Below are 18,226 nucleotides of genomic sequence, written 5' to 3'. Positions count from 1 at the left end.
AATGCCTTCACCTGTGTAACCCCTTGGTCCCTGAAGGAGTAAAAATTAAAAATCAAAATATTAAAAAATCAGATTGAACATAAAATCAAGACAGCAAAGTCTAACCAGTTTACAGGTCTGAAAAGTGTAATACAAAGTACCATATAAAATAGTAAATAAAATAAAAGAAAAAGAAAACTGTAACTCTTTAGTCAACTCATTCGATCCAAGCAATTGGATTACATTGGAAATGTCTCATTCTCATGATAAGTTTTGTGTGTGTGAAAATTTTCAGAATCATAAAAAAAAATTGAAGGAACAATATGTGACCCCTCGTCTCAAAACGGTATTATGTCGGGATGGACCAGATGCTAAAAAGTCAAATTATAGTTAAAATGGTCAAAAATATGAAACGTTGGTTTTTAGCACAGTAAAATATGATATTCCTTCTCTATAAAGCAAATAAACTCAACTTAAGCCTGATATTTCTGGCTACAAATTCCATTTTCAGTATCTTAATCATCCCGACATAATACCATTTTGAGCGAGGGGTCACATATTATGAATCAATGCAAACAAACCGTTTACACCTCTATCTAACAACAATTGTTACAATACACACGTTGCAGGAAGCATGGAGAATGCAAGGCAGGAAGCCTTAAGAGAAACAGAATAGAAGCAAGTTCTTACACGATAAAGTTTGATTCTCATGAAAGAAGTCAAACTTACAACCCAAGAGAAAAGGCAAACGATATTTCAAAGGTAAAAGAAAAGCCTACAAATAAATGTGCTCAAAGCAAGCCATGTGGAGTCAACTATACTATCATACAGTATTCTGTCTCTGTTCTTAAAAATATGTCACTGCATCGAATACTTTTTTACATTTGAATTAACTATTTGAGTGCTGAGGCTATATTCACTTTTCCGTCACAAAATGGCTGACACCTGATTGAGACAAAGCAACATTCGAATTTGGCGCAAAATCTCAATATAAATACCCCCTTAGGGACAATTGAATGTTCTGATGAAAGAAATGATACTATTGATTCAATTTATAGTACTTTTATAGAAAGTAGGATTGGATTACATTATTATTTTTGCCTCTCACGACTGGCCGCACTGTGAGGCCATTGGCCAGTAGAACAGATTTTGCCCTGGCTGCACAGTGTGGCCAATGATGCTGAAAGAGTTAAGTGAGTCGATAGACTTGTTCTGTTAATAAAGCCTATACTGGTTTTGATAGCATTAAATGTAAAGAAGCAGTTGCTAGTCCTCAGCAAAGTACATTCCAAAATATCTCATGGACCTATCTAAATCTACATAATCACTGCTGGGTGGATAGGGGGTCAGAGGTCAGAAATAAAATCTCGACTTCACCCGGGATTGAACGCAGTCCCTTTGCGTGGAAGGGAGCTCCCTTAGTGGTCTCTCGTAAATGGTAGAGCATCAAGGTTGAAATTCTCTCTGATTTTTTTAATGTAAATGTTGCTGCTCGAAGCTTGAAGAAATAAATATCAATGTGAAATTGAATGTAAGCTTCAATTTAATATACGAAAAAAGATAAAATGGACGTTTCAGGTTTTGTTGATAAAGGGAAAACCTGAAACGTCCATTTTATCTTTTTTCGTATATTAATTTGAAGCTTACATTCGATTTCACATTGTTATTTATAGCAATTTTTCATGAAATTTGATTTTGATATCCAAAAAAAAAAAGTTTCACCCTTTCTCCTGTAGCTCCCTGTGGTCCAGGTGGGCCCATTGGTCCTGGTATAGCAACACCATTGCCACTTCCTGATCCATCTGACGACCCAGGTGGACCCGGAGGGCCCATGGGTCCTCGCAGACCAGGATCTCCCTGAGAACCTTCCGGTCCCTGCGGAATTAAAAAATAATAATAACAATTTGGTGATAAAAGTAAAAAAAAAATTATATGAACAAATATGGAATTAAATACATAATCGCAAGCATTCGCTTTCGTTTTATCTGTCTATTTATATATTTTATTCAATTTCATTTTTTTATCTGACTGTACATTTAAATCTGATACGAAAAGAACAATTTATAATATTTTTTTAAATATTTAAAATTGAGTTTTTATATAGAGCAATATCCACTAAACGTATGCAAAGTGCTCTACAAGGGGTCCCAAGCCAACAGCAACACTTAACATTTAGGACGAGACATGACGCCAGTTAGGGGATATTACAATTTTTTTCGGACAAAGACAACATTGTTGATGGCTGGGTACTCATTTTACACCTGAGTATGGATGGTGAGAGAATGTGAATATGAGTAAAGTGCCTTTTCCAAGGGCTCAATTATGTACAGCTCAGACCGAGACTCGAAACTGATTTTCCGATTATTATTATTATTTTCTTCTTCTTCTTCTTCTTCTTCTTCTTCTTCTTCTTCTTCTTCTTCTTCTTCTTCTTCTTCTTCTTCTTCTTCTTCTCCTTCTCCTCCTCCCCCTCCTCCTCCTCCTCCTCCTCCTCCTCCTCCTCCTCCTCCTCCTCCTCCTCCTCCTCCTTCTCCTCCTCCTCCTCCTCCTCCTTCTTCTTCTTCTTCTTTTTATTATTATTATTATTATTATTATTATTATTATTATTATTATTATTATTATTATTATTATTATTATTATTATTATTATTATTATTATTATTACCGCTTGTCAAGCACTTTGAGCATGTTTAGTAGATATTACGCTTTATACCTTCCTAAGCATTTTATTTTGTTTTCCTATATATCATGTTTAATTAGGATCAGCCTGCTTTTTTAAAAAAATTAAAAAAACATCCTGGCCAAGCCACAAGTGTGGCACAGGACTTATAATATTATAATAATTGAGAGCCTTAGAGATAGGATGCGCTTGACTAAGAAGTTCATAACATTGCCATCCGGAAGTATAACGGACCAACACACAAAACTCTGTGTAACCTTAAACGTTTATAGTCTGGATAATACAGTTTAGTGAGAATTACTCATAAACGCGGATGACAAAAAACAATAACAAAGACCAGAGTGACGTCATCTTCGTTCTATCTATATTTCACTTAAGATTTCAACCAAAAAAAAATAAATCTGATTTTGTCAAAGAACAAGAGGGAAATAAACGGGGAAAAAAAAAAAAAGAAAACAGACAGCTGGTTTAACTGTTGTTTGTTTACCTACCTGAATTCCTGGTCGTCCTGGTCGCCCCTCAAGACCGTCTCTTCCTCTGTCTCCCTTATCTCCCTTGGATCCTGAAGGAAACAAAACAATTTTTGATTTATTCCTTTTTTTTATTCGTTTATTTTTATTTTTTAAAAATTTATTTAGTTATTTGAATTTATTTTTTTTTTTCAAAATGACAAGAAAATCATTATATAACATAACATATAACATAACATAACATAACAAAACATAACATAACATAACATAACATAACATAACATAACATAACATAACATAACATATCACGGTTAAAAGCTTACATTTGGATTATACCCTGTAAATGCCTTTGATATGAAAAAATACAATATCAATATTATCACCAATGAATCATTAAACAAATGAGTAAGGGAGGCCCAAATGAAAACATTGTGGAATGCATTGTGCATTGCAAATCCGTGGAGATTCTCAATAAGTAAAAATGTTCAGATTATTTTCTTCACTTTTACATGTAAAATAAAATAAAATAAAAATAAAATTGGGCTTTTATATAAGACAATATCCACTAAACATGCTCAAAGTGCTTTACAAAGGAACCCTGGCCAACAGCAACACATAACACGTACAACGAGACATGACGCCTGTTAGATGATAATACATTTTTTTCCAACAGAGACAATGCTGTTAACGACCAGGTACTCTCTTTAGACCTGAGTATGATGGGAGAATGTGAGTAAAGAGCCTTTTCCAAGGACTCAACTATGCACCGAGTGAGGCTCAAACCCAGGACCTTCCGATCTGAAAGCGAGTGTAATACCACTAGACCACATAGCCGCACATGTGTGTAAAAGGCAGCTGCTTGATAGGTGTTTGGATGAGTACTTACCAAAGCCATTGCCTCCAGGCCCAGGGGGTCCAATCAAACCTCTCTCTCCCTTCGTTCCCTTTTCTCCTTCATCTCCCTGTGCCGAAGGGAAAGTGAATAAAAACAATAAATAGATTTTAAAATACACAATTACTACAAATGTGACTCATCATCTTAAAACGGTATTATGTCAGAACGAACCTTATGCATTAGCACCCTAGAATATGGAATTCATTCTCCTCAATTAAACATACAAACTCAACACAAGTCTGATATTTCTGGCTATAAATTCAATTTTCAACATCTTAACCATCCCGACTTAATACCGTTTTGAGATGAAGGGTCACAAATAATAATCCAGGAAAATAGACACATAAGAATCTAAAGGATGGATCATTTACTTAGAGTATTGAAAACCAACTTTTGTTAGAAAGCTTAAAGAATATCGCACTTTTTCTTGTTTATTCTTCATGTCAACAGCACAATTCTTTTATTTAATTTAGAGTTTGTTGGTTACTTTGGGGTTCTTTTTTATTTTATTATTATTTTTTTTTGGAGGGGAGAGGGTGGGGTCATATTTTTACATCAGTTCCTGCAAATATTCAGGTGCCAATCCATTAAGACATCTAAAAACATAGCACAATATCTTAAATTCTATCCTAAACTTCACAGGAAGCCAGTGCAAGTGACTTTTGGCCAAATAAGCGAAAAATGGGACACCCCTTAAAGTGTGGATAAAAATTTATTAAACGGTTTTCACAACTTTGTACTCCTGGCTAAGAGGATTGAAAACTGCTTGAACTTTGACCTGTAAAATTGTTATTATTTTTATTTCCTTAGTTCGGTGGATATTGGAATTTGAATCATGTAAAAAGGACCAAAACTTGAGAAAAAATCTGTCCTGGAGTACCTACGTTACTGGTGTTATAAATGATATTTATTATATGTCAGTGTTAAGCATTTGCTTTATTGAAATGATTCAAAATAATGTCAAAGCAATGCTAACCTTGACACCCTTAGCACTTGAGCCTCCAACAGCTGGACGCCCTGGTCTCCCTGTCCTTCCGATACGTCCTGGTTCTCCCTTGCGTCCTGGCAATCCACGGCCGGCATCTCCCTTCCTACCTCTCAGACCTGGGCGACCCTGGAAATTAAAAAAGTAAAAAAAGTGGGAGTAGAATTTTTTTTTTTTTAATGAATAGAATTGGGTAGGGAAAGAGAGAACGCGACATAGAGGGTGAAAGGAAAGTTGATACTTGCGAGATTTCTAACTAGGCTGTTTCTTTTTGCAATCTTTGTTGCGGTTCCCTCAATGTGTTTGCGATAATTTAGTTGTCTATCCAATGTAATGCCAAGGTATTTAGGATTGGGGTCTGGGGGTAGTATTGAGTTACCGGCTGTGATCTTCAGTTCTTTTGTTGCCTCTCGATTATTCAAGTGGAAGTTTGTGGATACTGATTTGGTGATATTCATTTTAAGGTACCACCTATCAAAACATTGTTTTTCTTTGTTTATAGCAACACTTAGCGAAAAGAATGAGACGTCATGTCTCAATTTTTTTTCCTTATCTGAACATAGACAATGCTGTTAACAATCATGTAATTATCTTACACCTGAGTACGCTAAAGGAAATGTGAGTTAATAGCTTTTTCTAAGGAGTAACTTGAGCAATCATATAGAGCAATATCAACTTAACATACTCGAAAGCGTTTTACAAGGGATCCCAAGCTAACACCAACACTTAACGAGACATGACGCCTGTTAAGTGATGTTTCAATTTTTTTTCCCCCGAAAATATACAATGCTGTTAACAATCTTGTACTCATTTTACACCTGAGTATGCTAAAACAATGTGAGTAAAGAACTTTATTCAAAGAACTGAACTATGCTCCACTCAGAGTGAGACTCGAACCCATGACCCTCTGATCCGGAACAAATTTCATACTACAAGACCACTTATCGAATTTCTTTACCATATGTCTCTGTTATCTGACTCTGAATTGTGTTCTCTGACTCTTTATCTCAAAATGTAAATATTGCTGCCCGAAGAACGAAGCTCGAAGAAATAAATGACAATGTGGAATTAATTTGTGAGTCCTTATAAAGGAGCATACTATTTCCTACCTATCAATGCTTTGTTTATTCATCTTAACAATGCCACTACCACATTATCTCATTCATCTATTGTGTTTCATTCAATTCTGTTTGTTGATAAAGGGGAAACCCCAAACGTCTGTTTTATCTGTTTTCGTAACTAACTATAGTGTTTCTTTCAATTCTGTTTGTTGATAAAGGGGAAACCCCAAACGTCTGTTTTATCTGTTTTCGTAACTAACTATAGTGTTTCATTCAATTCTGTTTGTTGATAAAGGCGAAACCCCAAATGTCTGTTTTATCTGTTTTCGTAACTAACTATAGTGTTTCATTCAATTCTGTTTGTTGATAAAGGGGAAACCCCAAACGTCTGTTTTATCTGTTTTCGTAACTAACTATAGTGTTTCTTTCAATTCTGTTTGTTGATAAAGGGGAAACCCCAAACGTCTGTTTTATCTGTTTTCGTAACTAACTATAGTGTTTCTTTCAATTCTGTTTGTTGATAAAGGGGAAACCCCAAACGTCTGTTTTATCTGTTTTCGTAACCAACCTGAAGCTTACATTCAATTCCATATTTTTATTTATATCCCAACATGTCCTCCTTACCATAAAGCCAGGCACACCGATGTCTCCTTGTTTACCAGGAAATCCTCTAGGTCCAAAAGGCCCTCTGTCTCCCTTCTCTCCTTTCTCTCCCTTCTCGCCAGGTTCCTGTTCAAAGGCAAGAAATTACAATTTTAAATTACTGACTTGCCAACCAACTTGCGCTTTTGGCGCTGGCTTCCGGCGACAACAGACGTGGTTTGCTGCTCTTGTGATATTCTACAAAAAATTATTTTTATTCTCAACTTCGTGTTTATACATTTTTATGCATGCCACGTCTGTAAACGAATTTTCATTTTTTTAAAAATGAATAAAGTGTATATTATTATTATTATTAAACTCAACCGTTTTAAAAGAGTTATCATAATATATCATCAATATCGATGGTCATTTTCTTTTCCTTTTTAAAAATCATATGTTCACTACATACAACCATCCAACACTTCAAAATTTAAGATCCACTGAATTTATGGAGAATTATCAAGCTTATTGAGGGTAGATTTAGCCTGCATTTCCAATGACGCAATCATCTGTTTGGCTACTCAGATTCTCATTTTGGAGAAGACAACACATTTAATGACCTTTAACTACGTACTCCACAGAAATGTCCTCATTATAATTATCATCATCAACATTATCAGTATAATAATGATGATGATTATTATTATTATTATTATTATTATTATTATTATTATTATTATTATTATTATTATTATTATTATTATTATTATTATTATTATTATTATTATTATTATATTATCAGTATTATCATCATCATTATTATTATTATTATTATTATTATTATTATTATTATTATTATTATTATTATTATTATTATTATTATTATTATTATTATCATCAACATCATTATTGTTGTTTTTTGCTGATATCATTATTGTTGTTTTTTGCTGTTTTCATTATTATCATCATTATTACTATTATTATTGTTTTTATTATTATTAATATTATTATTAATATTATTATTATTATTATTATTATTATTATTATTATTATTATTATTATTATTATTATTATTATTATTATTATTTATTATTATTATGATTATTATTATCATTATTATTACAATTATTAAATATTTGTATTAATGTAATATTTAAGCACAGAAGAAGAAGATGAAAAAAAAAAGAAGAAACAATGGTGATACATACGAAAGAACCCCCCTTGGAGCCTATAGTACTATTGTAGTACACTGCCCTTCCTGGGGGTCCCGGGGGTCCGACCGGTCCCATTCGACCTGGGTTTCCATCACGACCAGTGTCTCCTTTGGGTCCCTGAGTGAGAAAGGAATGAGAAAGGAATTTTACAAAATATGAAAATTAAAGCACCAGCGAATTTTATGTACCCCAACCAAAGGCCTCGATTCAATATAATGTCAAGGTTAACTCTCTCCTTACCAGCCATTTTCAGGATTTTCGCCAAAACTTCACACCCAACTAACACAAAAATTTAGTTTTTATCACTCAAACACAATAGCAGTAAGTTCTTGCGATAAATAATTTCTTTAGCAATACATGCTGTACAACACACTGTTCATTTTCTTTAAACGTTATGGTATACAGAGAAATTTTAATAAGAAAGATGTTGTTTGCATCGTAACGAATGTGACGATTTTCCTGTAGGTGGTAAGGAGGGGGGTTAACCAAATGCCAAAAAAAAAAAAAAAAAAAATTAATTGAAAAGGATCTTCACTTTAATGTCCACCTTCATTCATAAAGATTTTGACATGAACAATAACATTCATTAAGGTGAAAATTCAACAGTGATCATGAAGCTCTGTAAATGAATCTAAAGTGGGTGCAGGTGTAGGTAACTTCCCGCGGTAAATTGTTCCAATCTGTGATGGTACTGGGGATAAAATGAGAATTTTCTGAGGTCTTTGGTGGATGTTAGGAGGATGAAACTGTCCATGTGGGAAGTCCTGGATGTTTGTGTCGGTGTTTGGAGATCAGGATTTGAAATTGTTTTGTGTGTTTTATTATTATTCAAGGAATGAATTAATATATAAGGTGTTGCTATTGGTTCTTGGTTGTATATTTTTACATTTTTGTGCCTTTGCATATATTATAATATGTATACATTGTCGCCATAGATTCTCAACTTTGTGTTTATACATTTTCATGCATGCCACGTCTGTAAACGAATTTCCATTATTTTTGATGAATAAAGTATATATTATATTATACTATATTATGATTATATTATATTATATTATTTATATTATATTATATTATATTATATTATATTATATTATATTATATTATATTATATTATATTATATTATATGAATTATGTTTGTTGTATATTCAATGAGATATGAAAGAAAGAAAGAGCGTCCCAAAAATAAATCCACCAATTCTCGTCTTACCGTTAATCCAACAAGGCCTGATTCACCCTGTGGGCCCTGTAATCCGCGAGGCCCAATAGGGCCCACATCACCAGGAAGCCCATCCATACCAGTTATTCCTGGCTCTCCCTAAAAAAAAAAAAAAAAAAGAAAAAAGAAACAACAATTGTATAGAGAATATAAAAATACATATGAAAGATTTCTAGCTTTAAATGATAAATGTTTCATTAAATTTTCTTGTATGACTTTTAAAAAAAAAAAAAAAGAAAAAAAAAAAACAAAAAAAAAACATTTTTTGAGTTTTATATAGCACAATATTGTGAGTAAAAAGCTTTTCCCGAGGATTTAACTATGCGCTGCTCAGGACTTGAACCCAGGACCTTGCGATCCATAGGTGAGTGTCATAAACACTAGACCACTTCGCCTCATAATAACACTTAATACAATTAATGGAAGTAAAATAACCATGCCTCCATTTATTCTTACCTTCTCTCCTTTAACAACTCGTCCACCTCCGACATTGGGATCGGCAAAAGAAGGGCCAGGAGGTCCAGGTGGACCCGCCTCTCCTTTGGGTCCTTGGGGTCCTACAGGGCCTGTATATCCTTGTTCGGCCTTGGGCCCTGGGTTGCCTGGTTCTCCCTGGATGTAGAAAGCAAATTAATGACATGTATAATTATAGTCTTTTAGAGCCATATCACTCACTCACTCAATCACTCAATCCTCTCCGGGCCTGCTGGCATTTGAGGCGATGCAAGAGATCTCCACCTGGTCCTGTCAACAGCTATTCTTGGGGCCATCTCGAGGGACAGATCTCTCTATTTTAGGTTCCTCTCTACTGTACATCTCCAAGTCTCCTTGGGGAATCCTCACTTCCTCTTTCCTTGGGATGTCCATCGCAGAGACTTTCTTATCAGTGTTTCATCTGGTTTGCAACAGACATGTCCCAACCTTGCCATCTTCTCCTTTTAATGAGACTCTCCAGAGACTCCACTTTAGCTCTTGCCATCAGGTCCTCACTTGAGATTATGTTTGGCAAGAGCATCTTGAAGATTCGTCACAAACATTTGTTTTGGAATACTTCTGGATGATACTGGATGATACCTTATGGCTCATGCACAATGTATTCTATGTTTGTTTGTTTGTTTTTGAGGGTTTTACGGCGCTTGCAACACATTAAGGTCATATCAGCGCCAGTAAAAAGGAAGAAAATGGGAAGTAAAAAGTTCTAGAATTACAATTAAAGCATCCAAGAAAAGGTAAGACAAAGGGGAATTGGTTTAAATAAGACACAGATGTAGATTCCAAGAGCACACTATCAATGTAGTTAGTTTGAGATCACCTAAAAGTCTAGTTTTAGTTGGATGAAATGGAAAATAACTCATTGTCATCTAGGTATTGCACTACTGAAATATAATACTCATTTTGTATAGCATTTTTCATATTATACTCTGATTTGATTGCACTCTCTGGAAACATTGTTTTATAATTTATGCAAATTATATAGTGTATCATTCGATTCGATATTTACAAAAATATATTTAAGGCAGAGAGAAAAAGATAGATAGATAGATAGATAGAGAGAGAGAGAGAGAGAGAGAGAGAGAGAGAGAGAGAGAGAGAGAGAAGGGGGGGGGGGGGAGAGCATCCTTCTTACTTTCTGTCCAGGTCTGCCGTCCAGTCCAGGTATTCCAGTATCTCCTCTGGGCCCAGTGGGGCCTGTGAGGCCCATGGCTCCTTGAGCACCTGGTGTACCATCCAGCCCGTTGACGCCTGGCTCTCCGTCATAGCCCTGTAGTCACCAATGTTGAATTTATTAGCTTGATTTTTAACATGAGCATTTTAAAAATATGAGCATTGATAAAGAGCAATATCCACTAAACGCGCTCAAAGCATTTAATGAGGGGTCTCTAACCAATAGCAACATTAACATGTAGGATGAGACTTGATGCCTGTTAGGCGAGATACAATTTTTTTTTTCGACAGACAATACTGTTAACAGTCAGGTACTCATTTTACACCTAAGTATAGTGAGAGAATGCGATTTAAGAGCTTCTTTCCAAGGATTCAACTATGTGCCACACAATGCAGGACTCAAACCTTGGACCTTCCAATCCAAATGCAAGTGTCATACCAAAAGACCACATAGCAGTATAGGTTAAGTCATTGTGTTGGGGAATAGCACAGATTTCAATAGGAAGAGACGTTGTGAGGGTACACATTCCTTTTTACTGGTTTAAAAGCCTTTGGAAGTGTGTAACCAGTCATCCGGACATTGAATAAACAATGAATCCGTTACATATTAAATCATAAGGTAGCATAACTATTGTAAAGATCTGAACAAATGTGTATGAAAGGTACCAGACAAAGCAAGAAAGAAAAATAGAAGAAAAAAAAAACATCAAAAAAACCCCCCAGAAATAGACTGATTTTTTGGGATGGTTTTTTTCTTCTATTTTTCTTTCTTGCTTTGTCTGGAACCTTTCATACACACTTGTTCAGATCTTTATTTTACACTGGTGCCTAATCCTTAATTTCTTAATAACTATTTTTTGTTTGTTTGTTGCTTTAGGTCTCTTCCAACACAATTGAGGTTATATGAGAGACCGCTGAAACAAAAAAAAACAAGCAATCTAACAAACATAGTACAAACGTAAATCAAAATCATAACCTAAAGATATCATAAGCTAAATTATAAATAACCAAGAACAAACAGGCAGAAGATTTACAGAAAAAAAAATATCCCCTGTCAAAAATACAATCACAAACCAAAGAAGCAGGATAGGCTAGTAAAGAGAAGAAGAAACGACATCACTATCGGATCGTACACCCATGCGAACATCATAGGTATATGATTCAAGGGTGATGCTCCCATCCAACCACCCGCTATAATAACTATTTTAGTAACAGGATATATAGGCAGATCCTGATGATTTAAGGAGAGTGAAAGAATGAGGATGGATGATCTTTATTGACAATCAAGTGCCATTATATCACTATATCACTAATAAAAAAGTAGTCTCTCAGAGCCATGAGGGCCATAGATCAGGAGTTTATCCCAGTTTCCAAAGCGTGAAAGTTTCAATATAATTCCTTACTACCCTTTAGATAGAACACTAGTCATCAGAAAACGAAAGCAGCTGGCCACCAATGCATTCAACCAACTCCAAAATTTATGGATGGGAAATAACATAATCAGTGGGAGTAAACGAATACAGATTTACAAGGCACTGATTATTCCGATATTGACATATAACTGTATAACCTGGGGCCTCACAAAAAAGAAATTAGAAAGTCTCCTTAATGGCAAAAAATATTTAGGGAGAACACCGACATCAATAGTAGTAACTACCCTGAACCAGGATCTTTCTACATATCAGAAATTTCTGGATTGAGATGAGGCCGAATTAATCCCTGAAGAACTAAGACATATTGCAGTGCCATCCGTACTAAAGTCACAACAAGATCTTGACAGCCTCAAAACTCTGACCAATGGAAACAATTGACAACATGGATGGAGAGAGCAGATATACTTATCCCCTATGACTGAATCACACAATTCTCAGCAAGCGTCATTCGGACTGTGAGGTTTACTACTACTACTAGTCTATTGCAAAACACTTTCCACCAGATCTGACTGACCCAACTACCCAAACACTGCTGAGCACACAGGGGTAGGGGGGGGGGGAGGTGGTCGGAATAAAAAACAACTTCTACTCGACTGGGGATTGATCTTGGTCCTTTTATGTTAAAGAGAGTGCTCTACCAACTGAGCTATCAAGACCCCGTCACTGAAAAACGAATGATAACTTTATAAAACTGCATCACTCAGTGTTGATAATGAGGCAACAATGAAGAAAAAAAAAAGAGGAAAAATTTCTTTGACCATATTATTGCAGTACCTACCCCGAATTGATATATTATAACAGCTGTAAAGCAAAAGTTAGCTAAAACTAGCAAAAGTTAGCTAAAACTAACTTTTCGAGATGTGACACAAACACAATACACATGAAGTTAATTAAATTTTTTTTTAAATTAAAAAATCGCGATAAACGGCCAAATCAACTGGAAGATTATCAGCACTGATTGATTACTTATAATAATAACACCCACCCTTGCTCCTTTTTCCCCTGGTACTCCCTGGATACCTCGGGACCAGCGGGGCCTGGGTCTCCAACGGCTCCTCTCAGGCCAGATGGGCCCTGCGGGCCTGGGGCACCGGTTGGGCCCATCGGTCCAGGTTCACCATTTTCACAGCACTGGAAGGAAATGGGGATAACATTAGCTTTCATTGATGTAAAGTAAGATGATACAATTTGATGTCCACTTTTGATTACCTATACAAAAAAAATTTTAAAAGAGCTTTTAGATAGCGCAATATCCCCTAAATGTGCTCAAAGCGCTTTACAAGGGTCGGTGGTCAACAGCAACATTTAACATGTAAGACGGGACATGCCGCCTGATAGGCGATATTACAATTTTTCGGACAAAGACAACGCTGTTAACGGCCAGGTACTCATTTTACACCTGAGTACAGTGAGAGAATGTGAGTAAAGAGTCTTTTCCAAGGACTCAACTATGCGCCGAGCGCGAGGCTCGAACCCAGGACCTTCCGATCCGAAAGCAGTGTCATACCACGAGACCAGATAGCCACACAATACAATGCAATACAATACATAATAAATAACTCAGTTTTTAAAAACTTGAGCAGTTATGTAGCACATGCAAATATACACTAAATGTGCTTTACAAGGGGTCCCTAACCAACAGCAACACTTAACAAGTAGGACGAGACATGACGCCAATTAGGCGATATTACATTTTTTTATTTTCTGACAGAGACAACAACGCTGTAATAAAGACCAGGTACTCATTTTACACCTGAGTACATTGAGATAAGTTGAGTAAGGTGGCTTTTCCCAGGACTCTCAACCATGCACCGCTCAGAGCTGGACTCGAACCCAGGACCTTCCGATCCAAAGGCGAATGTCATACAAGACCACATAGCCGCAAATCTAGGCCAATAACATAGCCTTTGGTGCCCTATCAAAGAGGTAAAAAACTGATAATATTAAGTACAAGATAAACCATTACCAAATAAACATACACAACTCATCAAATTCAAATTTGAGGCGATTTGATTTCTCTGTAAAGTACTCTACTCTCATCTAACATCAATTTCAAAAGATAAAAATAGCATCCTTTCTTTCAAAACAATTATCACTATAAATTTCAAAAATCAGCTACTACATAGGGATATAGTTTGTGATATCTCTCCTCAATCTGATATTGTGTCCAGTTATCAGAGAAAACTAGAAATTGGATTTGAAGTTCTTTTTTAAAAAAATGTGGGGTAGCATCTTGAATAAAGAGAGAAGGGGTGAGTGAGAGAGAGAGAGAGAGAGAGAGAGAGAGAGAGAGAGAGAGAGAGAGAGAGAGAGAGAGAGAGAGAGAGAGAGAAACAAAATACTTTACAAAACCCCTTAACCTTAATCACATCGAGCCAGACAGGTATAAACTTACATCTCCTTCTCCGTCACCGCTTCCAGACAGAAGGGGATTAGGCCCTACGCCACCACCACCACTGCCGCCTCTGCCAGGAGGTCCTGGGGGTCCTGGGGGTCCGGGGGCTCCTACATGTCCATTCCTGCCAGGTAAGCCATCCAAGCCGTCTCTACCTGGCAAACCCCTTTGTCCATTGTCTCCCGGCACTCCAGGCAAACCACTTTCACCCTGTGGGAGGCGATTGAGAGAAAATATTATTTTGTTTTAAAACTTGGGCTTTTATATATAGTGCAATATTCAGTAAACGTGCTCAAAGCGCTTTACAATGGGTCCCCTTAACCCCCTCCTTACCACCAATAGGAAAATCGTCACATTCGTTACGATGCAGCCAACATTTCTCTCATTCTAATTTCTTTTGGATATCATAATATTTGAATATAAATGTTTGCTATAGATAAAATATATTATTAACACTGTATTGAGGAGCTCGTTTAGCAAAAAAAAAAAAAAAATATGTATAGCAAGAACTAACAGACTTTGTGTTTGAGTTAAATAAATCTATTTTTGTATAGATAGAACGAAGATGACGTCACTCAAGCCTTTGTTATTGTTTTTTGCCATCCGCGTTTGTGAGTTGTTCTCACTAAACTGTATTAACCAGACTATAAAAGTACGTGGATACACACAGTTTTGTGTGTTGGTCCGTTACTATACTTCCGGATGGCAATGTTATGAGTTTCTTAGCCAAGCGCATACTATCTTTAGGTTGGGTGTGAAGTTTTGGGAAAATCCGGAAAATGGCCGGTAAGGAGAGAGTTTTAAAATATTCTGGAGCATCAAGGTAAGGTAAGGGTCTTCATTATCGTCACTATTATTGTCAACCTCCTTCTCGTCATCCTCCTAGTCCTCTTCCACCTCTTTCGTCCTCCTCCTCCTCCCAAGACCAATGACCATGGCCTAAAAAACAAAACCAACGAAGAGACTATTTCTGCGAATGCTCGGGAAAATATTCTTGATCTCTATATCTCCGAACAGTTTCCATTCTCACGATTTTTTTTGGTTATTTGCGAGAGTGTCTGTGTGAATAATTAATGAATGTGTATGCATTTTTTATTTATTTTTTAAATTTATTTAATATTTATTATTTATTTATTTATTTATTTATTTATTTATTTTTTTTTTTTTTTTTTTTTTTTTTTTTTGGGGGGGGGGGGGGGGGGGGGGGGGGTCTTTTGCCAGTCCTTGGGCGCTCTGTCTTTTATTCCCAACTTTCTGTTAAACTTCTATCTTGAGTTTGTGCTATCCTGTCTTTCAATATCTGTTCCCTTTAGATTTGTTAATTTAGGTACTTCTGTTCTCTCATTGTTGATAGTGCAGCGCGCGCGAAGTGCAAACGTGAACGCGCCATGGAATAATATTCGCGATAGCACAACTTTTTGATAAAATCTGTCTTTGTCAACAATGTGCCTAAAAAAAAAAAACGTTAGCTGGATGATTCGTGAGAATTCCCTGTCCACTCTGTTTGAGCATTGACTTTTGCATCGACATCGCGCCCGTAACCCATCAGCTACTGGAGGCTATCCGACCATTCGGAGAAATAGAGTTCAAGTTCATTTCATTTTCCTGAGCGTCTGAAGAAATAGAGCCGGCGAAAAAAAAAAAAAAAAAAAAAAAAAAAAAAACAATAATACAAAACAAAAAACCTTGCCCAAAAAGTCAGAACAAAAACTCAAGATCATCATCCATCCACATCCGGAATCAAGGGGAAATATAGATAGAACGAGGATGAAGTCACTCGGGTTTTTGTTATTGGTTTGTTTTTTTTTTTTTTTTTTTTTTTTTTTTTTTTTTTTTTTTTTTTGCCATCCACGAATATGAGTAATTCTCAAAAAAATAAATAAAAACTGTATTAACCAGACTATAAACGTGTAAGGTTACTACACATAGTTTTGTGTGTTGGTCCGTTATACTTCCGGATGGCAACGTTATGAACTTCTTAGCCAAGCGCATACTATCTATAGATAGTAAGCGCTTGGTTCAGAAGAGCTCATAACATTGCCATCCGGAAGTAAAACGGACCAACACACAAAACTGTGTGTATCCATGAACGTTTATAGTCGGGTTAATACGGTTCAGTGAGCATTACTCATAAACGCGGATGGCAAAAAACAATAACAAAGACACGAGTGACGTCATCTTTGAACTATCTATACCCCACACGATGAAATGATTTTTAAGAAAACTTACAGCCGGTCCGCGGTCTCCTTTGGGTCCAATAGGGCCTGGTTCGCCTGGTATACCCTGGAGACCCTGTGATGCACAGATGTATACAATTAGTGAACTTGTGAAGACATCATTTCAAATGAAAACAACTCACAATGCTCATCAAATAAAGCATATGTGACCCCTCGTCTCAAAACGGTATTAAGTCGGGATGATTAAGATGCTGAAAACGGAATTAGTAGCCAGAAAGATCATGCTTAAGTTGATTTTATATACTTTATAGAGGAGAAGGAATATCATATTTTACTGTGCTAAATACCAACGTTTCATATTTTTGACCAGTTTATCTATAATTTGACTTTTTAGCATCTGGTCCATACCGACATCATACCGTTTTGAGACGAGGGACACATATAAATTGTTCCATGATCTACAGACGGAGTAGCCAATTCTCAGAATCTAAAGTAGGTGCCTAAATGAGTCAATAGGGAATGAGATTAGCGGAAGAGTAGTGTCCCTTGATTGGACGTCACCCATAGTCTGTGACGTCACCGGCGGAAAAGTTTATTAGAGAGAGAGAGAACGTCATGTTGGTTGTGCGCATGCGTCTCTCGTCCGTCCGCGAGGACGAGAAACGCATGCGCACAACCAACATGACGTTCACTCTCTAATAACTTTTCCGCCGGTGACATCACAGACTATGGGTGACGTCCAATCAAGGGACGCTACTCTTCCGCTAATCTCATTCCCTATAAAGTGTATAATACAATAAAGGGAGTCAAAATGATTCTTATAAAAGATACCAAACAATGTAACCAACGTCTGTTGTGCATCTGAGAATTGGTTGTATAGTAAAAGAAAGGGAGTAAAAATTACTTTTATAAACGATACAAAACAAAGTAAACGACGTTTCGGCCTTTGGCCTTCTTCGGGTAAACAAGAAAAGGAAATAATATGTTATATTACATTGGCATTATAGTTAAAACAGTATAGGTAAAAGTGTGTGTGCGTGTGAGTATGCGTGTGTATGTGCGTGCAAGAGAAGGAGAGAGAGAGAGAGAGAGAGAGAGAGAAGAGAGAGAGAGAGAGAGAAGAGAGAGAGAGAGAAGAGAGAGAGAGAGCGATAGAGAAACAAACGTCTCTCTCTCTCTCTCTCGTTCTTTCACTCTCTCTCTCTCTCTCTCTCTCTCTCTCTCTCTCTCTCTCTCTCTCTCTTTCCTTCCCTTGCACGCACGCACACACACACACACACACACACACACACACATTTCACCTATAATGTTTTAATACAGACCTGCCTACTTCTCCGAAAATTTCATAGAAATACGAAATTTTTGGTCCTAATTGACAGTTATATAAAAATCTTGAATTCAATAAACTTCTATAAAACGAAGATTTGTTGCCAGAGTTAGTAAATGAAGGAATGTAAAGCATTAATGTATT

General features: G+C 36.2%; 1 protein-coding gene across 1 annotated transcript in view; it reads right to left on the bottom strand.

Moving 5' to 3' along the window:
• The window catches only part of LOC144959110 (uncharacterized), a 130,523-nt gene that overhangs the window by 20,968 nt on the left and 91,329 nt on the right, over positions 1–18,226 (bottom strand). Inside the window, 14 exon segments of the mRNA XM_078891532.1 lie at positions 1–30; positions 1,702–1,854; positions 3,150–3,220; positions 4,015–4,090; positions 5,000–5,137; positions 6,694–6,798; positions 7,860–7,982; positions 9,077–9,184; positions 9,542–9,685; positions 9,688–9,697; positions 10,713–10,847; positions 13,169–13,314; positions 14,579–14,788; positions 16,808–16,870. The exon segment at positions 1–30 is cut by the window's left edge and continues 234 nt beyond it. Coding sequence (XP_078747658.1) covers positions 1–30; positions 1,702–1,854; positions 3,150–3,220; positions 4,015–4,090; positions 5,000–5,137; positions 6,694–6,798; positions 7,860–7,982; positions 9,077–9,184; positions 9,542–9,685; positions 9,688–9,697; positions 10,713–10,847; positions 13,169–13,314; positions 14,579–14,788; positions 16,808–16,870 — 1,512 coding nt within the window.

This window comes from Berghia stephanieae, chromosome 13, assembly GCF_034508935.2.
Source record: "Berghia stephanieae isolate SIO BIC M18660-M18661 chromosome 13, UCSD_Bste_1.3, whole genome shotgun sequence".
Classification (NCBI taxonomy): Eukaryota; Metazoa; Mollusca; class Gastropoda; order Nudibranchia; family Aeolidiidae; genus Berghia; species Berghia stephanieae.
This window is presented reverse-complemented; position numbering and strand designations above follow the sequence as displayed.